The sequence below is a fragment of the Lagopus muta genome, chromosome 15 (assembly GCF_023343835.1).
Source record: "Lagopus muta isolate bLagMut1 chromosome 15, bLagMut1 primary, whole genome shotgun sequence".
NCBI classification, from domain to species: Eukaryota; Metazoa; Chordata; class Aves; order Galliformes; family Phasianidae; genus Lagopus; species Lagopus muta.
The window spans coordinates 10,555,348-10,580,436 of NC_064447.1; the positions used below are offsets into that span (position 1 = coordinate 10,555,348).

The window sequence follows — 25,089 nt, forward strand, 5'->3', positions numbered from 1 at the left end:
TTGGGGCATTGCTGGAGATGCTCAACAGAGGACCAACATCGTAGCACAGTGTTACTTTTAAGACAGGTGAGGTGTCTGCTCCCTTTGTCGGATCGGAGCTACCCGTGTGCGCTTCCAGCTGCCGCTAAAGGCAGATGCACGTTACTCCCCTCCCCCCTCCCGCTTCCCAAGTTCAGCGCCCTCAGAAGGCGGCGCCCCTCAGCGCCGGGTTGATCGCACTGCGCAGGCGCACGGCCGCCCCGCCCCTTCCTGCCCGCCCTCCCCGTGGCTGGCGGTCACGTGACCGCGACGCGGACCGCACCACTTGGCGGGGAATTGGGGGGGGAAGAGCAACCCCGCTCTGCCCTCAGCGTCCGGCCGAGAGCGCAGGCGGCGGCCAAGACACGGGCCCTGGATGTCGAATGTTCGAATCTGCTGTGCTCGGTCCGGCGGTAGTTTGGGGCATAGCGTGGGAAGGAAGGAGGGTCGGCAGACGCTTCTCTTGTCCCCCCATTGCGCTCCGAGCAGTGGCTGCGCCCAGCCCCGTGACAGGGCGGTGCGGGCCGCGGTCATTGCCGCTTCTGCGGGGGGGAAGAGGGCACCGAGAGCTTCGTTGGCAGCCCGCCCGCGTCCGGCCGGCAGCTGCGTCCTCGTCCCGCTTTGTCTCTATCCTCGTCCCACTCCTCGGCGGCCGTTGAGCAGCGCGGAGCTGCCCGCTCTCCTCCCCAGCCACCCCCCATCGGCCCGGTGGGATGGTACGGGCCGGCGGTCAGCGTGTGTCAGCTGCCCGCAGCCACGGGACGGGCCGGGGCGGGGAGCCCGGAGCCGCGGTGAGTGGGAAGGGGAGCGGAGCTGGGGGTGGGCAGGGGGTGAGCTGGGGTTGGGTTGGGGCTGAGGGAACCGGGCGTTGAGCGGGGCCGGGGCCGGGCCCGGCCGGGGGGCAACCGGGGTGCCGGGTTGGGCACGCAGCGCCTGGCGGGCCTATAGGCCTAGAACGAGGGGGAACGGCTTTAGGCTGGAAGAGGGGAGGTTTGGGTTAGATGCAAGGGAGAAATCCTTTGCTCAGAGGGCAGTGAGGCGCTGGCACGGCTCCCGGAGCGGTGGGTGCCCATCCCTGGAGGTGCCCGAGGCCGTGGGTGAGCCTTGGGCAGCCCGAGCTGGGAGGGCAGCCAGCCCGTGGCAGGGGTGGGGCTGGATGAGCTCTGAGGTCCTTTCTCACCTCAGCCATTCCATCAGTTTGGCCAAGGCAAATTTGCGTGGAGGTCTTTAAGGATGGCTGAGCACAGAAGCGCTGGTTCTGCCTGGTCCCATCCCAGCAAAGTCTGAGGTGTCTAAATGCTGGGTGATTGTCGTGCTCTGGGCCTGTCCTGTCAAAGCCTGAGATATGAGCACACCGCGGGGTGGAATTGTGTGGACGCTCTGGCTGAGCAGCTCTTGGGAGGACATAGATCAGCATTGACACCCAGCAGGCCCAGGAGTTGTTCTGACAGCTGTTATGGTCACCAGTAGATATTTATATATATATATATATATTTTATCGCTCATCTGCAGGAGACCCTGACGGATGTGCTGAGCTCTCGCTATGAATGCTATTGTTGCCCTCTGCCATTTTTGTGAGCTCCACGGTCCCCGCACCCTCTTTTGCACTGAGGTCCTACACTCACCGCTCCCTCAAGGCGCAGGCAGCGGGGATATCTCTGGCCAGAATGAGCAAGCGGAAGAGGAGGAAGGAGGCATCCAGATGAGCAGCAGGATCCGCTCACACAGCCCAGCTGAAGGTGCTAGTGCTGACTCCAGCAGTCCGGGGCCAAAGAAGTCAGACATGTGTGAGGCAAGTGTGAATACCTGTACACAGACCATCGGTGCTTCTTTGCTTTACTAAAGGGCTCTTGGATTCTCCGGTTCAAATTGCTGTGTTTAGGAGGAAGGAAAAACACACGTGAACTACTCCTATACATTCATGTAACTGAAGGTACTAAAAAAGTCCTTACAAACTGCAGTGACCCATGGCAGAAATTGAAGGAACTGATATTAAGCAAATAGACTTTGGCGAGATCCTTTGTTGAGGTCTTTTTAAGCCTTATGTCTGTGATTTTCACGTGTGATAAATGCTTCCCTCAGACTTCAAGGGTTTTTTGCTTCATTAGACCAGGTTCTGACACTGATTAATAGTAATAATAGTAATCTTTAGCAGCAATGTCAAAAAAAAATGAAAAAAGCACTGAAAAAAATAAACCTCTCAAAGCTATTAAAATGGTAGAGAAAATCTACGTTCTCAGTTGTTCTTTAGTGTGGCTACTATTAGCCCTTGATCTGAGCTACTTGATCTGAGTTATTTGCTTTCCTTTAGGTGATGGCCAGTGCTTTTGTTGGCCAGTTGGTTATACAGGTGCTGTTAACTGACTTGTAGTGCTTGCAGAGCCATCACCATCAAATTAACGAGTGGAAAACTGGCGTAGAAAATATGTTGCACAGAGTGCAATTTGAGGATCTGAGTTCGAGTGCTGATCCTGACTCAAATTGCTCGCGGTCTGAATGCCTGAGTTGATATCTGTGTGTGTAAATAATGTCACGCTACGTTAAGAAGGGAAAATGCAGAGGCAGTTGGAGACCTCGGCCATCTGCGTGTTCATTTATGCTTGGATTTGCTTTTCTGTCTTCAGGGTTGCCGCTCTCTTGCAGGAGGACATCCTGGATTTGTCAGCCATGACAAGGAGACTTCCATCAAGTATGTCAGTCACCAACACCCCAACCATCCCCAGCTGTTCAGCATTGTGCGCCAGGCCTGCGTCCGCAGTCTGAGCTGTGAGGTAACTCTGGCAGTCCAGGAGGAAATCCTGTTCAGGGCCTCACACACTGCTTCAAATCCAACGTGCTGCTTTGCTGCACTGTACGGTCTGGAAGAAGGAGGGAACGGAGGTGGAAAGAAAGATGTGAAGTCTGTTTGTTCTGGGGTTGGTGGGAATTTTTAAGGGTGATCTTTGATAGCCTGGGCGATGCTTTCCTCTTGATTTCTGAGGTGTAAAAGTTTTTCTTATTTTCACTCCTGTGCATTTATTGCTGGTTGATTCTTGTTTGTGTGTTTTTAATATAAACTGAGAAATTGTTTGTGTAAAAATGCTGGCATCTGTTGCTTTGTATTGAGAAATAATTGGCCTTTACAGACCGCCAACATTCAGCATCTCATATAAATGGAGGGAGAGCCTTGCAGGCTAGTGTTTGTGTGCCAGGATCAGCAATTTCTTGTGATTTCTCCACAATTCTGTAGCTGAATTGAGCTAAACCTATGAAATAAAGTTAAATTGAAGGCTTTATTATGTTTGTAGAGGTCTGCTTGACCACAGGTTTTGGATAGCAGCCTAAAAAAACAATCTTGTTTTATTCATCAAATGTCTGTTAAATAGCAGCAAGCTTTAGTTCTGCAGTTCATTACTCACGAAGCTGAGCTTGTTTGGTCTGTGTGTCCCTTCCATTCAGGTCTGCCCAGGACGTGAAGGGCCTATATTTTTTGGAGATGAACAGCATGGTTTTGTGTTCAGCCACACCTTCTTTATCAAAGACAGCCTGGCCCGAGGTTTCCAGCGCTGGTACAGCATCATCACTATCATGATGGACCGGATTTACCTCATCAACTCATGGCCTTTCTTGTTGGGAAAAATCAGAGGCATCATCGATGAGCTTCAGGGCAAAGCACTGAAGGTGGGTCAGTGTGTGAGTCCTTTTGGCTCAGCATTGATACAGCAGTGTGAGGTTCTTTGCATCTTAGTGCAAAAGCTGCTCTTGCTCACTGCAGTCAGGTTGGTCTTTAAGGAATAAAAGGGCAGTGTGTATCTGGGTGTATAGGAGAGAGGGGACAGGCCTCCTTTGTCCTCTGAAGCCATCTGTGGTGATTTTCAGACTCCAAACTGCCACACGATAGCTCCGTTAGGATTTAAGTACCCAAAGTAGTGAAGGGCAACGTTTTGGGAGCGGCTGTGTTACTCAGTGATAATGTTAATCAACCTAAGAATGAGGTGTTTTTTCCTTCCCTTGTTATTTGCAGTGCATCTGAGTGACTGTGTTTGATGCACCCCTTTCACCAGTGGCTGTTCCTTAGCGTTTTGGTGATGTTAGTTTCCTGTCAGCACTCTATCAGGCTGTCAACTGTCCTCCTCCTGTGCTGCAGGTGTTTGAAGCAGAGCAGTTTGGGTGCCCTCAGCGAGCCCAGCGGATGAACACAGCATTCACCCCCTTCCTGCACCAGCGCAATGGCAACGCAGCCCGCTCCTTGACATCGCTGACCAACGACGAGAACCTGTGGGCATGTTTGCACACTTCCTTTGCTTGGTAATGCCACTTGTGTTCCTAGCTTCTAGGCCTTCACTAAGAAGATGTTGCTGTTTATTTTTTTTTAAAGGGTGGGAATGTTTGGGTTGTTTCTCTTGATGCAGTAAGGGGGACTTTGCAAAGTAGACTCTGAATTAGAGGAAGCTAAGCTCAGAAAGCCTCACAGTAGCTTTAGGACAGAAGTAATTCTTGTTGCTGTGAAGTAAAGCTCCTTATGGAAAAACTGAAGTACAAGGGAAAGTAAGGAAAAATGCAAGAAAAGACACTCCCAGACCTCAGTGTGTTTGCTCATCAGATGGAAAGATGCCACAGAGAGGGATGCAGTGGTGGCATGTGACTTGGATGGGGATAGATGTGTTGCTCAGTCACTGAAAGGCCTTGTGCAGCTGCAGCTGTAAGATGCACTGGTACCTGGGACAGAGGAACACGTAGGTGTGTCAGTAAGAAACACGTATTGGTTAATGGTTGAATATTTTGTTACACAGATTGCTTTCTAAATTGTGTCACTTAGCAAGCAGGCTTAATAAATGCTGCCTCCTCTTGTTTTTTCAATGTCTCCAGGCTTCTGAAAGCTTGTGGCAGCCGACTCACAGAAAAACTTCTGGAGGGAGCTCCAACTGAAGACACCCTTGTTCAGATGGAAAAACTTGCAGGTGAGGTCAGAGTTTCCAGAGCTGGAAGATCCTCTAAGAATGCTGTGACTGGTAAAACACCAAAACCTTTTGCCAGCATAGTAAGTGCAACTGTCTGTCTTGGACTTCACCTTAATGGTAGCCCTGCAGCAGCTGATGTGCTTTCCTGTGACTGCCAGGAATGTGAAATCAAGGCCTTTGGCATTGTAGGCTCTCTGCATACACTTACGTTGTTTATTGTTTTGTAGTAACATTGCATCATTGTCATTATTGTTCTCTGGGCTGGCCTTCCCAATTAATCTCCATAGCCAGAGGAATTTGCAGTCAAAATATGGAGCTTTCTTCTTGCTCTTTTGTCCTACCAAATTTCTATAATTAAAGAATTTTAAATTCTTCTCATATTTAATGATTTTATTACTCCATTTAGAAAAGAATCTGCAAAAGCTGTGGCAGTGACCCTTAAAGCAAGCACAGAGGACGCACAGCTGGTTGGGGGATGCAACCTTTTGTTCTGTAAAAGATGAACGTTCCTTGTTGGCCTTCCAATGGTGATTTTATATCTGAGGTGCAAAACTTTACTGTTGTTTTCAGTTACTGTGTTCCAAATGCTCTCTCTCCACATACAGCCAAAAAGTTATCTGTAGTTTGTGTAGGCACTTCTCAGGCAATTCCCAATCCTAGATAGCAGCAATTTTAATGGGAACTCAGGTTGTTTTGTCTGTTTGTTTGCTAGACCTCCAAGAAGAGTCAGAAGGCTGGGATGGATCTGAGGAAGAAGAGAAGCCTTCTTCCCAGCCAGATGTTGCAGAAGGGCAGGAGCTCTCTAAGTGCTCTCCTGAAACGTCCCTGATGCCGGATTGCAGCAGGTGGAATGTAGCTCACAGAAGGCTGTCCATCTTCCGCTCTCTCAGGCATATGAGGCAGGTGAGAGGGGAACGAGTTTACTTTGATTCTGAATTCACAAGCTAATAGTTTCTCATTCTTCCAATACTGTATTTTGACAAGGATACATTTTCTTCCTGCAGTTTGCATTTGTTTCTTGTTCAAGGCAGTGCCTACATAGCAGTAACAGTGTTAACTGCATTTCTGAGATTCTGGCTGTCTCTGAGGTCATGCTCTGCTTGTCCTGAGCCTCTTGCAATCATCTGTCATGTGGATGGGATCATGTGATTTCTCTCAAGTTCTGCACTTCTGTCCTTCCCAAAAGCAGTGTCAGTAAATGCAGAGGTTATGCAGCATGTTCAAAGCTAAGCATTGTTTGCTTACAACAAAAGTGTTTCAGGAAAAAAGAAAGAAAAAAAGGGAGCAACAGAACAAATGGTTCAGTCTGTGTGGATTTAGCTTGTCACCAGTGCTTCCAGCTACTCTGAGGAAGAAGGCTTTGTGCTTAAGACCCACAGTTAATTTTGCACCAGCTTGTTTTCCTGGATGCTCTTGACAAGTAGCTCCTATGTTTTTTACCTGCTATATCTCTTTATCTGCTACTTGTTCTCCTTTCTCCTAATTTGGAATGCTAGAAGCTATTAAAATACACCATATTGCAACTTTTAGCCACTTTCAGAGGCTTATCTAAGGAAATTGTTACATCTTTCATGCCAGAATCACTGTTATGAACATAACACAGATCAGAGAAATGGGTGAAAGTTATCTCCTAATAGAAGTCATTCAGTTCCATTCCAAGCAGGCCTGTATTTATCTTGACAACCACTGACTAGGCCAAGAAGCAGGCTGATTCGTGTCATATTGCCAGAGAGCTGAAGGATTTGAGAGAGTGTACAAATTGAGCTGTGCTCTTACTGGACTCGATACTGGCTCAGATCATTGCTTGGCACGTTGGCAAGGTGGTACTTTGCTGCTGTTTATTCTTGAGACTGTAAGAGGGGGTAAAAATTACTTTGCATGAGTCTGACATCTTTAGCACCTGACAGAGAAATACTGAATCTTGGTACTTGGTTTTGAACTGCTGTCAGCACACAGTTTGCTAAATCTCCATGTCCTGCTCTTTGGTTCCAGACAGTTTCCTCTGTGGTGTGTTTTCTAACAGGGCAGTTTGGTTTCATTTTCAGGTTCTTGGGGCTTCAGCATTCCGCATGCTGGCTTGGCATGTTCTGATGGGGAACCAGGTCATCTGGAAAGCTCGAGACATGGATCTTGTCCAGTCTGCTTTTGATGTGCTACGGGTAGAGACCTTTTCCTTTTTTTCTTGGCTGCTTGTTTTTACATATGTTTGAGAGGTCCAGCTTTCATAATAACCTGCCTCTAATGTGTCATTTTCTGGAAAATGTGTTGTAAATTACATGATTTTGAGGGGAGAAGAAAGTTCAACCTTTGGATTTTGTGGTTGTCCATAGATAGCAACTGTACAGTCTTTCTTTCAAGCTGAGTGAGATATTCCTGATCCCCCCTCTCCCCTTCTGATCAGCAGAATATTTCCATCAGCAGTCCTCCGATTCTTGGCTGGTCTTGAAAGTTGCTTTGCTGATTTATATCCACTGGTTCTCTCAGCAAGTTTCCTTCTTTCTTTAGACCATGCTGCCTGTTGGTTGTGTGCGGATCATCCCCTACAGCGATCAGTATGAAGAGGCGTATCGGTGTAACTTCTTAGGGCTCAGCCCACATGTCCAAATCCCATCCCACATATTGTCATCCGGTAAGAACTCTCCATCTCGTATTCTGTTAAAGGGGTGTTGATATTTTTCATGACAGAATTATCAGAGAGTCTAAAAATGCTGCATGAACTTCAGTCTTCACCACTTCTCTTCCCCATATCCCTGCCTGATCAGTTGTTGAAAGCGTGTCCCTATTGTAAGCACTAACAGCACCACAGCTGACAGTCCTGTTCCTACTGACCAAGTGTTGTGAGCTGACAGAACTGTGGGTTTTTGGAGCAGAGTTTGCAGCTGTGCTTTAGAATCTGGGCCATTATAGATAATGTTGTTTTGGGTTCCTGTTGCTCTAGAGTTTGCAGTCCTCGTGGAAGTTCGCGCTGCTACCCGCTCCACTCTCTACCCAACTCTGCTTGAAGATGAGCAGTCCCTCAACAAGTATGAGTTTGTTGTCACCAGTGGCAGTCCTGTTGCAGCAGATCGAGGTGGGTGCTTTGGACCCTGAAGAATAAAATAAGAATCCTGATCTTTAACCATTATTTATGCCGTTCATGTGCTGGCCTTTAAGGAAGTCAGAGTAGAAGGCCAAACCTCTCTAGGACAGGGGCTGAGAATTTACAGCTGTTTAGGTTATGTCTACCATGGTCTGTTTAGCAGATCAGTGTTTTGCTTATTAATCCTCAGGAATGGGAAACAAATTCTGTAACATGGATTCAGTAGCAATTGTAGGGAAATTCTTTTGAAAACTATGACAGGCACTTTTTATCCTGAATTACTCAGCAGTTCAGTTTGAATGTCTCTGGTTTAAGCTGCTAAACGTGTAAGGACTGTGGTGTTGCTCGTCGTGCCCCACACTCCACCTGATGGACTGATATGACTGATACAGAAGTGGCAGACCTTTCTTTACCTGCTTTGTTCAGTGACTTTGAGCACTTGCAAGTCGCTGTGATTCTGGTCAGGTCCAACCCATCTCCTATTTTCTGGAAGTCCAAACTTAAACACATTGGCATCGTTGTCTGTCTCAAAAGACACAGACAGGTGGTTAACTCTGTCCACTGAACATTCAGGTACAGTGTAAAGCAAAGATTCACTCCCTCTGCAGAGTTATTTCTGAGCTCCAGCAGCTGCTGTAGGTCCAATGTATATAATTATAGCTATTTTCTATCTGATAATGGCATGTCTAGGAGCTTCAGGACAAAAATTGTCCAAGACAGGCTATTAATCACAGCATCATGCTTACTAGGCAATAGAGAACTGGGAAAATAAACTCCTGGGGAATACTATAAATTGTCCAGGAAAGGAATGCCTCAGGTTGGTTAGCTTTTTAATGTATATTTTTATTTATACATATGCACGTATATAATAAACAGCATGAAGGTTTTTCATAGCTTTGCATATGTACTGAGCTATTGATAGAGCTCATTGTAACTTCATTTTAAAGGTGAGCCTTATAAACAAGGGCCCCTGAACCTGTGTGCATGTCCCAGGATCCTGTACAGAATTCAACGTTGCATCTTTGATCAGAGGTGTATTAGTGGAATGATCTTTTATAGCCTCTAAAAACATGTGAAATGAAGGCAGGCTGTGGAAGCCTGTTCTTTCACCTTCTAGAACAGGTAGATTTCTTCCTGACTTGAGCAGGAATTTGGTGTGATGAGTTCAGAGACAATGTTCTGTGCTGAAACTGGCTGTGCTGTTATTAATGCTTCAGCTTTCTGCATATAGAAAGAAACTGCATTGATGCACCAGGTCAAAGTACTGGTGAGAAATGAGTGCAAACCAGGACTCTGTAACAGACTAAGAGGTGGAACAAACAGGTATTCACCTGTAATTCCAGCAGGTACTCAGGATAAATGGGTCAGTCCTTGGTATTACCAGCAAAGCTGTCAGTTACCACCTATTGATTGCAAATCCTGTTTCTCACCATTTCCCTTCTTTCTGATCTTGCAGTTGGTCCTACAATCTTGAACAAGATCGAAGCTGCTCTGACCAACCAGAACCTTTCTGTAGATGTTGTGGATCAGTGCCTTGTTTGCCTGAAAGAGGAGTGGATGAAGTAAGTACTGCTCCTGCTGCAGTCAGAGAAACAGCTTTGGCATGAATCCTGGAATGGTTACACTAGAGCACAGGGCAAACTTGTAGTCAGATAACTTCTACTTCAGTCTTGAGAGCAGTCAGCTTTACTCATGGGAGATGAGAGTGTCAGAATTCTGCTTTGATCCTCTCTTCTTTGGCTTTCAGCAGTTCTTAACCTTTACGCTTCAGTTCTTGCATCTGGAGTTCACCTACGTGACAATACTTGTCAGCCTTACACACATGATGAGGATTAGGAATGCAAACATATAAGCCTGTCGATGAACCCTGTGTTCCAGTGCAGGGAACGTGCCAAACAGATGTCATGGCTGTGCCTGCAGGCAGCACGTTTCAAAGATGCAGGTAGTTAGAGAGGAAGACCAAACAGTCATGTGAAATAATTCACAGAATGTCACCATGTTGAGAAGTTATCTCAAGGCCAGATGGGCAGTGATGAGCCTCCCAGGGAGATTCCCAGTTGTCAGAGCTGATTATTTTACTTCTAACAAGAATGAAGAAGAGTAGGAGCGCATGTATTACTAATGAAAATGATTAATTCCCCTTAACTGATCTCCCTTGTGCCCTTCTTCCCCCACTTCCTTTGTTGAAAGCTGGAGAATAGTCTCTGTGGAATACTGCTGAGACTTTTATTAATGTGAGTTGCAGTAGGTGCTGAGAGAAGTTGCAGTTAGTGCTCACTGCCTGTTTGATGCACACGAGTGAATTGTAGTGGTGACAGGAGTTCCTTTTTCCTGCAGTAAAGTGAAGGTCCTCTTTAAATTCACCAAAGTGGACAGCAGACCCAAGGAAGATACCCAGAAACTGTTGAGCATTCTGGGAGCTGCAGAGGAGGACAACGTCAAGCTTCTGAAGTTCTGGATGACTGGCCTGAGCAAGACATACAAGTCCCACCTGATGTCAACAGTTCGCAGCCCGACGTCCTCGGAGTCTCGGAACTAAAGGGTGCCCAACCTCACTTGCTGCCTTCAGATAATTGCAGGGAACCCCAAGTTACCACTGCTGAGCCTGCAGCATGTGCATTAGGAGGACAGTGAAACCTCATCGCTATTCTAATGGTCCTCAAACTAACTTGAAGAGTCACTTGAGTCTTTTCTAATTGCTGTGAGACTGGACTAATAAGTGCTAATAAACACTGCTGCTGTCTGTCCTGAAACTCTAAACCTAGACCTGCACGCTCAAGACTAAGATACAGCAACACAAAGAATCAGCGTGAAGTAATTAAAATCCCGTGCTGTCATCCTAAGGCATTATGGTGCTTAATCAGTTTTAGATTTCATTGGCAAGACTCAGAGACCTGTGACAGCATCCAGAACTCCTGGAATGGATGTAGCTAACCTCTCTGAATCTCACATACAGCTCCTAAATGTCTGAGAGACCAAGAACCAAAAAATAAGTGATGTCACAGGGTATGGATCACGTGTAAATTATTTAAAACCACTCAGATTTATGAAGAGACTATTTTCTGCTGTAGCAAAAGTCAGGAGGATCCTGTTGGAGTCCCGTCACTCCGCTTCTATTTATTTATGTCTTGACTTGAGACAGTTTCAGCATTTGCTTTGGAAATCCTGGCTGGGAGGGAGGATTGTAATACTACAAGTCTCAAAATGCAGTCTGCTCGCCCCTCCTGAGGGTACAACACCTTGTTTTGCCTGTGTTGCAAACCTTCCAAATCATGAAGATTACCTCTCCAGGGTAAGGCCTCTGGTGTGTTCTTTTGTCTTCAGAAATAGTTTTCTAGCTACCTAATTAAGTTAAGCAGATCCAACCTGTAGGTGCTCCCTTCTTATATAACTCTATAGTAGCCATTTTGAATGCTTAATAGTTCAAGACAACGTTGGTGCAGTTTTTATATGACCTAAACAGACATTCCTTAACTGCATTGTAAGGAATCACTGTTTCTGTTGTGAAGTCATGGCGTTTTTGTCCTGGATCATTCTTGGGAAAACTTGACATTACCACAGCTGTTTGTTTCCAGCTGGAGGCAGGTTTGACCCAGGTGACCTACTGCTCTCATTGGGACAAGAATGGAGCTCAGAGCCGGTGTTCCAACTTGTAACCAGTTCTGTTCTGTATGAAATATGCAGGTTGCTTTTGTCTGGAACATCTGTAAAATGGAGACAGACATTAAATCTCATTAAGAGCTATTTTTATAAAATGGACAAAGCCTCATTTTGTCTTGATTTAAGTGTGTGTGTGTTGGGGTTGGGGGAAGCAGCAGTTGATTCACAAGTTCCTGCACCTTAGCCCAGATCTAATGTGCAGCATTTAACAGCCTCTTAACTTTAATGTTTGTTACATGAGTGGAACAAGAGCTACTGCTACGTTAATTGACAATGCTTGGCTGGACATAAGGACAGGATATTCAAACAGCAAACATACTTAGAAAAAAAAATGCATTACCCTGTTAATGAACCAGTTATTTAATTTCAGGGTTCCGAGAAAGGCGTTTTCCCATCGTCAATAAGGAAATGAGGGAGAAAAGGTACACAAGCCACAGGAAAGGAAACTTTGAGTAATAAATGGGATAGAGTCCACTGATAGGGAAACAAAAATGGCAGCAGCAAATAGAAAAGCATGGACTAGTGAGTCAGGATCTCAAGTACAAGGTTGGTGCTTGTTCTTGTGGCTACCTTACATGTGATCAAGTAATTTTTCTGCTTCGAAGCTGTTCTCGTTCAGTCCAGAGCTGTGCAACAGCAGGCCAGCCGTGTGGCGTTCAGATGTTCTGACAGCTGAGCCGCCTGCTTTCTAAAGCATCGTTCCTCCAAGCATTAAAGCCGCGTAACCCTCGGTTCCTGCCTACGGCCGTGTTTGCGTGCGAAAAAAGGTGAGCCCAAGCTCAGGCTTCATGCCGCCCTTCCATCGCAGCGGGCAGGGAGGTGCAGGCGGCGCTCCCGGCCGCTCCCCAATGGGCTCCCGCACGGCTGCACGAAGGAAGGCGGCAGCCGCCCGAGTCCGCGAACCCCAGCTGGCCGCTGCCGAGCGAACGGAGCGGCGCGTGGACGCGCTCCGGAGGCGCGCGCGGGCCGGCCGGGCTGTGCGTGCTGTGCAGTGAGTTCCCGCAGCTGCGGCTGCTGCTGTTGCCGTCACTCGGCACGCGCCCAGAGCGCTCGCGGTCGCCTTCAGGCCGGCCGCTTCCAGGCGCGGGCCGCGTGCTGCCAGGCTCGGCTCGGCGCGGGGCCGCGGCGATGCGGGCGGGCCTGGCGCTGGGGCTGGGGATCGGGCTGGGGCTGGCCTGGCTGCTGGCGGCGCGGCGGCGGCGCCGGGCGGTGCGCGAGGTGCTCTTCTTCCCGTCGCGGCCCTGCTGCACCGAGGAGCTGCTGGCCGAGGCGGAGAGCCGCGACGGCCGCCCCGCGCCGTGCCCGTGCCCGCTGCCGCGCTCGGACTGCTCTCTCAGCCGCCTCCTGCGGCGTCTGCTGGCCGCCCGCCGCTCCCTCGAGCTCTGCCTCTTCGCCTTCTCCAGCCCCGAGCTGGGCCGGGCCGTCTGCGTCCTGCACCGCCGCGGCGTCCGCGTCCGCGTCGTGACGGACTCGCAGTACATGGCGCTGAGGGGCTCGCAGATCGGCGTGCTGCGGCTGCTGGGTGAGCTGTGTTTGCCTGTGCCGGGCCCAGCCGGTGGCACTCGCTTGGTGGGAATGCGATGCGTCGTTTCCTGGATGGATCTGATGCGAGAGGGACCCTTAGGGCTGCACACAGCTGTAGCACGGCCGTGCTCCCCGGTGTCCCGTGCTGGGCTCCAGCTGCAGGTTTGCCAGCAGCACTGTGCCCAGCTGCAGTGCACCGTGTGCATGCTGCGGCATTGCTGCTGCCAGATGCAGGTTAGGCTGGGTGCTGTGTCTGGGCACGTATCTTGTGCTCAGCTCCTTGCAGCCCCTCATCGTTTCCCTTTGGTGGCACTTCTCTGGGTGCTGCCTTTGTGGCTCGCGTTGCTGAGGGGCTGGGTGCCATCCCTGCCCATCACGTCCTTGTCGTGTCGTTGTAGGGATCCAGGTGCGTCACAACCACGATGCGGCCTTCATGCACCACAAGTTTGCCATCGTGGACAAGAAGCTGCTCATCACGGGCTCCCTCAACTGGACCATGGAGGCCATCCATAGCAACCAGGAGAACGTGGTGATCATGGAGGACACAGAGTACGTGCAGCCTTTTCTGGATGAGTTTGAAAGGATTTGGGAAGAGTGCAACCCTAGCAACTACACGTTTTTTTCCCAAAGAAAATGATTAAGTGGCTTCCCTGAGCTGGAGGGGCGTGGAACAGATGGCACTCGGGGGGTTTATTATTATCTATAGCCATCGATGTATTACCCATCTGGTTGTAATTTCGTTAAGTTCCTCCTGAGCTGAAGTGCTCTCTACCCTAAACTGCCACAGGTGCCTCGTGTGCTAAACGAGCAGTGATGACCCAGCTGATGGGCTCTGTGAGGACACGAGCAACGGTGTTGTGGGCAGGCTGGTGGCTGTGCCCTGCAATGGGGGAGGTGAGGTTTGAGCTGCGCTCAGGACTTGTGCAGGGAGCTGGGCGTTCTCCAGCTCGTGGTGCTGTGGGATGGAGCTGTACCCTGAAAGGAGGATTGTGAGGGCTGCAGCAAAACTGGGGGCTGTGTAGGTGGAGATGTCACTGTGGTTGTTCTTTTGTTTGCGTGAATTATTGACAGTTTGTGAAAGGAAATCCGGGAAATAGGAAGTTTTGGTTTGGGTATGAGTTTCCTCTGGTTTGAGGTTAGAGTTCCAGTGTCAACGTGTGAGAGCAGATAGCAGTGCCAGCTCATCTTCCTGCAGTGCAGTGCAGGGAGTCCCCAGAAAGAACTGAAGCTGTTCTGTGGGCACAGTTGGCCTCGTCTGAAGAGCAACTGCAGCTGCAGTGTAACTTGCAGCATTGCCTGCAACTTTTAGTGCAGCTGTGTGCTGATCCAGTTAGAGCTTAAACTGCTCCCTACAAATGCTGCACCTCGCAGTGTTAACGTGCCACTTTCTCAGACAAACTCCACGTCACCTGGAGTGTTTTGCACTGGTGGGTTGCTTGGTTCCGAGATCCAAATCACTACAAGTTCCTGGAGATCCATAGGGTGTTGTTTAGGATGTGGGGGTAACACCATCGGATTGAGGGTTTGTTTTGTTGTGTTGGAGAGAGTTGGCGTGGGTGTGGGGAGACAAAACCATGCATTATATCTGTGATGTAGCAGCTGGGGGAGGAGCTGAGGCAGTTTATTCTGTACTAAGTCTGGTTCAGCAGGTTTAAATATATGCTCCTTTAAATATTTTATTGTTAAAATTATACTTGTTGTGTTTTCTTTGTGAAATGTAACTATAAAAGCAGACAGTTCACCCCGTTCAGGCTCTGCCTCCTGCTTTCTTTGCGTCGTTTCGTCGTTGGAACAAACATAGGCTGCACTGACAGCATGCAAAGGGTGGTGCAAAAATAGTTTATTAGGATATCGTTTACGTAAAGTTAGGTAATTATATTTACAAAATAAAAATGATCAGCTACATCCATGGGAACCTAGCATGACGCACACGGCTGTGTAAGGAATAAATACAGTGACAAAAAAGTGATGTTTCTATTACAGAGAACAGTTACCAGGAACAGAGATTCCTCGAAAAGCAGTGAATAAAACAGGAGTGGAAGAGAGGAGGAGGGAAGAGGCGAGGAACTCGTGCACACAGAGAAGCGGGAGCCCCTGGCAGAGGGAATGGAATCACGTGCGATGCATCGTTTCCTGGATGGATCTGATGCAAGAGAGGCCCTTGGGGCTGCATACAGCCAGAGCTGCAGCACGGCTGTGCTCCCTGGCCTCCTGTGCTCCCTGGCCTCCTGTGCTGGGCTCCAGCCGCAGGTTTGCCAGCAGCAGTGTCCCCACCTGCACAGGTGCTGTGTGCATGCTGCAGCATCGCTGCTGCCAAATGCAGGTTAGTGGGGGGGCCGGATGCTGCGTCTGGGCACGTAATCTTGTGCTCAGCTCCTGCTCACAGCCCCTCATCGTTTCCATTAGGAGCACAGAGCTCTCAGTACAAAGGCAGATGCACCATGTGTTGCAACGCAGGAGTCCCATGGCTGCGGTTTGGGCTGTGGCTTATGCTGTGCACCACCAGTGCTGACCGCTGCTGATGCCACCCAAAGACTTGCAGCATTCCTTTCTCTCTCCCCGAATCTTTATCCCTTCAAATAACTGATTCTTTACAATCTGGAGCCATCCACATCGCCAGGTCCCAGGAAAGGGTCAAGGGCTGTGCGCTCTGATCTATCTCCTACCTGCCATCACCTTTAGCATCTTGCAACTTACTTTGCTCTCTCTGGTTTAGAACATAGAGTTAGTGTTCTTGTCACATCCTGTGCACTGTCAATGTGTAAAGAAGGAAGAATGAGAAAACAATTGTTTATAATTGCACTAATTACTTGCCAGCTCACGGCCAGCTGGCTGCCTTCAGCTGCTACCACCTTGATGGGCTTATCAGGTTTCTGCCAGCAGCTTCCGCACCCCTGCCTTCTTTCGGTTGTCTCAAAGCTGCAGCTGTGAGGTGAGCCTCCCCTCCCTGCCCCGTCCTCACTCACTGCATTTCTGCATCCCTTGCTGTGGGGCTGCGTGCAGCACTGTGCGCTGGTGCACTCAGCATTTGGGCAGTGATGTGCTGCAGGCTGTGTGTCCATGCAGGATGAGCTGTCCTTCCTGGCAGAACCCCTGCTGCCTTGCACAGCACCTGCACACAGCCCAAATGCAGCACTGCATGCGCTGCTTTGCTCTGCTCCGTGGTGGAGCCATTCAGTTCAAGGGTAGAAAAAAGTTTACGGCGCAGTAAAGTTACAGTTCTCAAACCAACCGTGTGCATTCTTCAGACAGGCATCATCGAAACTCAAGGGTAGGGCAGCAGAAAAGGTGTGAGAAGCTACTTCTAACAGTGCAAAGCAGAGCCCGTCGGGGCAGGCAGGCAGGGGGTGACGGCTCTCACCCGGCCAGTGACATCAAAACCGTAACGCTGTCACAAACGAGAGCCCTCTGCTGATTTCTGAGTCACAAATATTTACATTGCGTACTTGGAATACTATACAGCTTTTAAATTATTTACGTTCAAAAGAGAGTAACAAAGCGTTTTTGCTTTTAAAAAAGAGGATGGGGAAGAGGAAAGGCAAAGCAAGCCGTGCTGTGTGCATAAGTGGTCGCAGCAAACAGCTCTGCGTCGGCAGCACAGAAATGCAGCAGCTGTGAGCTGTGCTACAGTGCTGAGGGCGGGAGGATTTTATGCAGAAGATGAAAATAAGTCCTAGTATCTCTTACAGGCACTGTCTGCACCTGCAGCTGTGTCACTTCAGTGGCAAGAGGATGAATGATGCCCAGAGCAGGAGAGAAGCAGCGGGACAACCCCGGCTCACTGCCATCACCTTTCTGGCCAGCTTTGTTCTCTCCACAGTCATCACCCCATTCCCCACTGTCCGGTGGAGCTGCCCTTCCCCTCTCTCTCTCTGAGGCTGAGGGCTGCCACCAGCTTTGGAGAGAGGCCAGGGGAGAGCCCAGGCCCTGCCCCAGGCTGCTCCTGCTGTGCAGCTGTGCGGTGCTCCTGTTTTGTTCCCATTTAAGGGATGCTCACCCCCAGCAGATGGTGCTGCTGCAGGAAGGTACAGCATCCCCTATTTGCTTCATGGTATTTTAGAACTCAGGGAAGGGCATTTCCATCAGCCCCCTGAAGGGCTGGAGCAGCTGTGCATTAAGTCAAGCTTCCCCAATAGCAGTAACCCCAGCAAATCCCAATTCCATCTCCACTGCAGCACCTTTTAGCCCTTCGTCACCTGTTTTCACAAACCACACGAACACAATGATGTGTGCTGAGCCAAAAGCTGTGGTCAGTCCATTTGGCACTGGTCTCCCTGCACTGGGTTACACCTCCTGCAGCACCCACGTAGCTGCACCACATCCACCATTCTCTGCCTTAAGGAATAAGGGTGAAAGCATCCATTTGGGCAAAGAAAGCAGATGGTTCTCCGACACCAGGCATGACAGCCAGAGCTGGGTACAACCACATGTGCAGCAGGCAGCATCCTCTCTTAGGGAGTTACAGTGCTCAGTGGCATCAGTCAGTGCCCATCCTGCACAGCTCCCACGTGCTGTGCAGTGAAATAGCAAGCTGTGGCCCTTGTGGTGCTCGTGGTTAAAATAACAAAGTCAGCAAAGTAAAGCAAGGCTTTCCAGGGGAACATAAGAATGGTTGGAGTCCACATAGCAAGAGGGAGATCAGCACATTCTGCTCAGGTGGCTGAGAAAGACAAAGTCCTGCTGTGCTTCTTGAGAGGAGGAAGGCATTCTCCTGTATCCAGTGCAGCCTTGGGAGAGATGAGTGGTGACAGTGATGATGCCATGTACCATCCTCGCTCCATGTGCCAGGAGATCACGGGGCAAGGAAGCATCCCAAGAGCAGAGCAAAGCCTGTGCAAGCCAGAGCCACCAAACCCAGCCTGCAGTCACACAAGATGCTGGCAGAGGCCCTGTGCACACACCTGATCACCAAGTTCCTCTTCCAGGCTTGGGCTACCAAGGCTCCTCCAGTGCTTGGATGATGGAGAACACTACGGTGAGCTCAGGTTGGGGTGAGGCTGCACAGCAGAACATCTGAGAGGGCGGACACCTGCTGGAGAGGGAAGAGCCTTCATATCCGAGGGGCTGAGGATCCCTGCTGCCATCTCCAGGATTCCCACACACAGCCAGGTACGGAGGCGCAGCGCAGAACATCTCTGTATGCCTGGTGGCACTGCTGGAGCAGTCAGCGAGAGCTCTATCCTTGCAGATGGACCTCCCAGCTGGCCACACACCATGCCCAAAGAGACTCAACACACCTGCTTCCACCTCAGGTGAGCACAGAGAAGTCAAGAATCAGCTCAGCTCCACCTAAAAATCTCCCGAAATCCAAAGTGATGCTGCCATGTCAGACTGGGGAGCAATGGGGCAATGATTCACCCCACACACAGCTGGGGCTGTGTAGGTGCACGAAGCATGTGGAGATGCTCCTGCAGCCACCACCGAGCTCTGCACTCACCTATGGACCTCGTGGCACCGCCTGCTCCGCATACAGAAGCTGCTGTGACTGAGCAGGTCTGAAACACAGGCTGGTTTTCAGACTTTTATTTCAGGAAAAGATAAACGAATTAAAATAGGAGCTGCCCTGCTGACAGGAAGAGTTGAGTTCAAGAAGCTGATAAAAAAGGAGCATTATATGCATTGAGCACTGTGCATTTTCAGTCAATATTGGCTCTACTTTCTACTCTACTTTCCTTGGACTAGGAAAAGGGAGTTTCACATGCGCACAGACCCTAACGTACACGGGACTCAATGAGAGGAAGGGAGTAACAGCAAAAAAAAAAACAACGAACCAGTGCTGGGCTGGATCTAGGAGAGGCAAGAAGTGACCTCACAGCTCGGCCCCAGGAACGCTTCCCCCCCTCCCCTGCGCACCAGGTGCCCACAGCAGCCCCTACCCAATGCTGGTGCCCGGGCACTGTGTCCTCTGCCAGCCAGGCGTGGCTCCTCCAGGCACCCCGGCAGCATCCCACAGGCTTTCCCCTATTGCAGGTGCAAGTGATGCAGTCGACGCAATCAACGGCAAATGAAGCTCCCGGTGTGCTCTGAGCACTGGGGGCTCGTGACAGTAGTAAGAGGGATGGCCCCCGCCACCCAGCCCTGCGTGCATACCAAGCCGTTGGTACGACGGAGCTAGCTTATTCACAGGCTACTGAGCCTTAATACTGACACTTAGTGTAATGGTTTACAGTAAAGGAAGGGTTCTCCTACAAAGCGCTGAAGAGGGGAAAAAAATAATAATAATAATAATAATAACCCACAAAACCCACAGCCCAATCCCTTCCTCTCCCTCTCAAGAGTCTCAGAAGCGTCTCACAAGCGGGGAAAAGGGGGGTGGTGAGGGAGCTGTGGGGCCAAACGTCAGCGAGGACGGCGGTGAGCGGCGTGGGACGAACGGTGCTGGTGCTGTGCTGCCTCAAGCCGAGAGGTGCGCGTGGTGAAGCGGAGCGGGGAGAGCTAGTCGTTCTTCAAGTCCCTGGATTCAAAAAGCTTCAGGCGTTCTTGCACGGTCAGGCCTTCCTTCAGGCTCTGGGAGGGAGAAAAAGACAGACAGAGGTGGGATGGGGCGGGCGGCAGGGGGCACACGGATGGGGGGATGTGGGCAGCAGGGGGGGAGGCCATCCCAGAGAGATTAGTGGGGCATGCTGGAGGAGACAGCAGCCGTGGGGTGTGGTTACGGTGCCTGGAGAGAGCTGAGAGTGCAGGTTAACTGGGTATGGACCAAAGCAGATGAGTGAGGTTAATGCTGCTGGAAATGGGGTGAGCTCCAGGTGGGACGCGATCCCACAGCCCGCAGGGACCAGGACTCACTGCCATATACCTGCAGGGCTGCAGCATGGGGCAGGCTCTGCTCCACCTGTGCACTTCGCTCAAGCAGCCCTGAGAACTGCATTTTGTCACCAGTGCCAATGCCACCTCTCATCCCCCAGCCCTAACCTTCCTGCCACAGGGGGTGACACAGGGCTCACTTCTTTGGGTCCAGCAGGATGTGATGGCAGATTCAGCATCCAGATTCAATGCAGCTATTCAACCAAACCCTGCCTTGCCAGCTTTCAGCAACACTGTTAATACAATCTGCTGTTGCTTGAGCTTGGAAATGCAGAGGAGTTATATGAGGGGTGCAGTCCTATCAGCAAACAAATCTGGCCCTGATAGGACAGATTTAACCTGCAGTCACTCCAGGGAGCCACACAGGGCTGGCAGTCAGCCCTCCCTCCATCCTCCTGCCATTTCCTGGTGATACAACACAAGAATTGCAGCAGCCTTACCACTCATCTTGCAACCAACCCACTCTGCAGCACATGGCAGCTCCAGCAGGCACAGACCCACATGGAAACCCTTCTACTAATGGGTAACCACCAAGAGGGGGCTCTTGCTCTATTTCCTCGACCGCACTGCCTGGTCATCACTGAGTTTGCACTTCTGAGCCATGTTTTGCTCACCATGGGTTTATCAAGGCAGGACACAGTGCTAAGAAGCTGTGCTCATTCTCATAATCACTGTTTTTAATATTCCTCCCCCATGCTCCAAATACAGAACAGCATCAGGGAGCAGCATGGAAACGAAGCATCGCAATGCTTTGCATTCACACAGTGCATTCTTCCTTTCCAATTGACAGCAGAGCCTCTCGGGACCCAAGTCTGAGCATGCCCTTCCTGCAGAAAGTCAGCTTTGGGCTGTTTAAATGAGCAGCAACCCATGCATTCCAGTTTGCACATTCGATTTCTAATTATATGGAACCAGACACCAGAAGCCATTAGGCTGTTCCGCCTCACGGTACAGATTCCAGCAAATTCAGCCCTTAGGGATTTCACAATGAAATGTGAGCTACTGATGAGGGGAGAGTAATGCAGGGTGAAGCCTGTGATAGGGGATCTTCCACCAGAGCCCCTGAGGCTCTCCAGCTATCCCTTCATCATTCCCTAACCTGAGCCTTTACCGTGGGCCAGGAAAATTAACTACTGCTCCAGTTCCTCAGTGTCTGTGCCATTAGGATCATGCTCGTTTCCTACCATTCTGCTAGATGGTCCTGGAATCCTGTAGGATGTGTGGTGCCAAGTGGTGATGAACAGTGGGTGGACACTGGGGAGCAGCACAAGGTCACTGGACAAGGAAACACCCAAATAACCTACAGCAGCAGCTACAGAGAAAACTGGGGGCAGCCTGAAAATCCCCTCTGCAGCTGAGCCCAGGAGCACTACTGCATACTACAGACCTCAGTGGGAGATGCATCTACAGGCAGCACTGATCCACTCCTCCACCTGGCTAACAGCAAAAAGGTTCTCCCATGGGACCCCCGTGGTGTTGAAGTTTAGTCTGAGGCATGCGCAGTCAACTCAAGCATGCACACTCAGCATCCCACACTCCCAACAAAGCCAACAGGAAAATGTGCCCCACTGCGTCCAAATCCACTCTGTGCTGTTTGCTGTGTTGGGGAGGGTGGGAGGAAAAGAAAGGTGAGAAAGCCATATTCCCCAGGAAGAGCAGAGAAAATGCTCCTCCTCTCCTCCCATACTATCATTCACCACAGATGAACCAACGGGTCATTAAGAGAAGGGCTCTCATTTGCCATGGAGGTGTGAGCAGTGCATGCAACGAGGGCCGCTCCAGTGGGCAGCTGTGCCGCTCGGTGGGTGCCGGTGTGATTACCTACGTGGCAGGGAACCTGGACTCGGGTTCATTTCAGTTATCCCATGAGACCTGCTCAATAACGGACTGTTGGAGGAGAAAGCAAAATAAAGAAAACAAAACAAAAAGCTCATAAATCCTACAGGCATTGGCGTCCGCGCAGCCCAGCCGCCTCCCCCCTCCCCCCCCACGCAGCAATGCGAGCAGGCAGAGTGCCCTGGCACAGCCCTCCTTCCCCGGGGGTCCTACCAACAGCACATGGGAGCACAGCAAGATAAGTACTCTGAGCTGAAGTGGTGATGGGGAACCAACCCTTGGACTTGGGACAGCAAGCTTGCAGGTTTGGGTGCACCCCGAGCTGCTCCCTGCTGACTTGAGGCAGCACAGACACCCCACGCTGACACCTGCTGCTTGCAGAGCTGCATGCCAGCTGCTTCCCAAGCTAGAAGCCTCTGCTTGCTGGCTTCTCACTCTGCCCCAAGTCCCAACCACTTCCAACATCAGCATCAGACCCCTGCTGCCTGGGGGAGGAGAGGCAAAGCAATGTGCCCATGTCGATCGTCCTGCTGACTGACCCACGTGTGAGGATGCTTTGTGAGCAGCTCTGTGTGCCCTTCGTATCTCTGTGGTCCCACAGCACCAGGCAGCGTGCAATGCTGGCAGCCAGCATGCCAAGCAGGAGCACCAGGCAGAATTATTGGCATCTGGGACCAACAGCAATACAGAAGGGCCAGAAAAACACAGGGCCATCTGTGCTGTGTTAACACACAAGGAAAGCGTGTGTTAAATATGCCCAGCTTCCAGACATCACTGTTCCACATAAAGACCCACAATCTTACAGTGATGAACCCTGCAAAACCCGGAATGCTGTGTGCTTTTCTACCACCTAAACTTCAACTGACAATGGGGAGCAAATTCTGGGACAGTCCACCTGTGAAAGATCAAAGAACAGGTGAACTTTGTCTTTGTTTCAGGCGAGGAGCAGCTCCACCCCTACATATCAGGGCACTCCAGGGCAGTGGGCTCTGCAAACCACATCCCATCCACCAGCTCAGTGCTCTCCCAGCTGCCATCCAGGTTAGCACTGGTGACTGGGAAATTCTCCATTTTCTTCTCCTTCCCATTTCTTCTCATCTTAAATCCCCACCGGAGAGAGACGCTGGCCACCTGCATTGCAGGGGAAGAGCTGTGAGCTCACCTTTGACCTGATATTCCTTAGTTGCCGGCTAACACTGGATCTGTCTTTCTTCAAGAAATCAGGGTTGCTTTTTGATTTCATAATATCTGGGGAGAAGCAAAACGACAGCATTAGTGCAGTGTCCCCTACAAGGAACGGGGGCTTCTCTGCATCCCAACAAGCCAGGCCTGGGCAGGAGGCTCTCAGCACAAGGCTCTCCTGGTGGGAGGTGGCAGAAGGGTTTTCAGATCCACTAGCTTCCTCTCCTGAGGCTGGAAGGATGAACAGCTGGGGGTGGGGGAGAGGGGGTGCTTGGGCTGCCCACTTCTTGCTGCCCCAGTGAGGTTTCCACAAGGAGCAGAGGTGGGATCCAACGTGAAATGGCAAAAAAAGCACCACGCAAAGCCCTGTGCTCAGACCAAGTCCTGCACAAGGGTTCAGACACCAGGATGCACGCGCTAAACCAGGAACCCAAAGATGGCTCAGAGCGGCTGGAAGAGCACTGACCATATCCCGATACAGTGGTGTTCACAGGGGATTTCTCTCCCTGAGCTTCTGTGGCTGCTTTCAGCTGCTCTTTCAACCTGCTGATATCACAGTCTGCCTTGGCCTTCACAATGCTCAGCTCTGTGTAGATGTCTTTGTACTTGTCGCTGGCGTATTTCTTATCCTGGCAAGGGAACAAAAACAACCCGAGAGCGTAAGACAGACAGCCAGAACTGAGGGGAATGCATGAGGAGCAGCTCAGCACCAGCAGCCAGAGGAGGAGCAGAGCCCTGCTCACCCAGCGAGGAGCTCTGTCCCCTGCTCTGCACTTCAGAGCCTCGGGCAGCGATGCCAGCCACGTGCTCAGAGCTGCACCAAGCAGATACGTGGGACTCCAGATGCACAGAAAGCTCAGAGTCCAGCATCTGGTCCAAAGTGGACCAGATCCAATGTTGGGAGGTCTCTAACGCTGATTATTTTTGCCATTTCAGATCTCTGATATGACAGGCACAGGGGAAAAACACTCGAGGGAAATGTTTTCCCACAAGAAGGAAGAAAGGAAAAGTCCTGGGCTGACAGTTGTGGGAGGCTTTGTTGACAACACCAACACAGGTATTCAGTTTAATTAAGGGCAAAAATGAAATGCTGTTTTAAATCCGGGGGGAAGCAAGCTGGAATCTAAGCACACACAGGGGAGACAAGCACAGCCCTTAGGATATGCAGAAGCAGTCCTGCAGCCGACATTACCCTCAGTGCCGTCTGCAGCTCGTCTTTGAGAGAGCTGATCTCCTGCTTCAGGTACTGGATTTCTGACTCTTTGACCCTCAGCAGGACCTGGAAGGACAGAAGCAGCATGATAGCACCCTGCACACACCACAACACCAAGACCTTCACAGACAACAAAACCAAACTGCCTGGTACAAAATGGGGAAACTGGGACCCCAAGCCCCGCTGTAACCCAACGCAAGGTGCTCACCTCCAGCTCGTAGGCATCTTTGCCCTGGGTGAGAGGCGACCCAGCAGCCTCTCCTCCACCCTCCCCGGTCAGCAAGGTCCGCAACCGCGTGATCTCCGCAGCCAGGCGGTTATTCAGCTCCTGGAAGAGGGGGAGATGTTGCAGGATGAGCCAGGGCTCAGCAGAGAGATGGTGACATCTCCTTGGCCCCACTTAGGGCCTTCTCTGTTGCCTTATGGAGCCATTCACAGGCATCTTTTATCACAAACCTCACATCTTCACCCCAACTGGACACAAGGAAGCCAGCTTGGGGCAGCAATGACATGATGCCATGATGACATGGAACCATAGAATCATTAACACTAGAGAAAGCCTCTAATATCACCACGTCCAACCAAACCATGCCGATCCCCACCCTCCCGGCTCCCCCTGCCCTCACCTGGTTGTGGGCATTGAGCTCCTGGTTCTCCCGCTGGCACTGGCGGAGGGCCTGCCTCTCAGCCTCCAGCGCCTGCGCCAGGTGGGCGTTCTCCAAGCACTTCTGTGAATACTGCTCTGACAGCACCTCCAGCTCCCGCTGCACCGACTGCAGCTCCTCCCTGCCAAAGAGACGTCGACCATTTGCACACGTGTTCCTGCTCTT

At 50.7% G+C, this 25,089-nt stretch overlaps 3 protein-coding genes across 13 annotated transcripts in view; 2 read left to right on the top strand and 1 right to left on the bottom strand.

The window, feature by feature from the left end:
- Positions 1-524: 524 nt before the first annotated feature.
- Positions 525-13,734, top strand: FLCN (folliculin). 3 transcript variants are annotated; one of them, XR_007380133.1, is made up of 14 exons: positions 525-809; positions 1,531-1,810; positions 2,643-2,789; positions 3,457-3,678; positions 4,145-4,305; positions 4,867-4,958; positions 5,671-5,861; positions 7,004-7,117; positions 7,464-7,587; positions 7,897-8,028; positions 9,494-9,599; positions 10,375-11,329; positions 12,303-12,464; positions 13,620-13,734. XR_007380133.1 is itself a non-coding variant. In XM_048962418.1 (12 exons), exons 2-12 carry the CDS (start codon positions 1,562-1,564, stop codon positions 10,574-10,576), a joined length of 1,740 nt encoding a protein of 579 aa, XP_048818375.1. In that variant the 5' UTR covers positions 525-809; positions 1,531-1,561; the 3' UTR covers positions 10,577-12,050. The 3 variants fall into 3 exon arrangements, 1 of the variants encoding a protein (XP_048818375.1); XR_007380134.1 differs by lacking the exons at positions 12,303-12,464; positions 13,620-13,734 and adding an exon at positions 12,068-12,293; XM_048962418.1 differs by lacking the exons at positions 12,303-12,464; positions 13,620-13,734 and having other exon boundaries at positions 10,375-12,050.
- Positions 12,826-18,987, top strand: PLD6 (phospholipase D family member 6). The gene is made up of 2 exons (XM_048962419.1): positions 12,826-13,219; positions 13,620-18,987. The coding sequence occupies exons 1-2, from the start codon at positions 12,826-12,828 to the stop codon at positions 13,856-13,858; spliced, it is 633 nt and encodes a 210-aa protein (XP_048818376.1). The 3' UTR covers positions 13,859-18,987.
- LOC125700997 (myosin phosphatase Rho interacting protein) overlaps positions 15,040-25,089 on the bottom strand; it is a 61,986-nt gene continuing 51,936 nt past the window's right edge. For 7 of the 9 annotated variants that reach the window (XM_048962416.1, XM_048962412.1, XM_048962411.1 and 4 more), the window contains 7 exons: positions 24,886-25,045; positions 24,468-24,587; positions 24,239-24,325; positions 23,513-23,675; positions 23,027-23,112; positions 21,854-21,915; positions 15,040-19,728 (listed from right to left, as the gene is read on the bottom strand). In XM_048962416.1, coding sequence (XP_048818373.1) covers positions 21,883-21,915; positions 23,027-23,112; positions 23,513-23,675; positions 24,239-24,325; positions 24,468-24,587; positions 24,886-25,045 — 649 coding nt within the window. In that variant the 3' untranslated portion in view covers positions 15,040-19,728; positions 21,854-21,882. Of the gene's footprint in view, positions 19,729-21,849; positions 21,916-23,026; positions 23,113-23,512; positions 23,676-24,238; positions 24,326-24,467; positions 24,588-24,885; positions 25,046-25,089 lie in introns of all 9 variants that reach the window. The other 2 variants (XM_048962409.1, XM_048962417.1) reach the window with 2 other exon arrangements.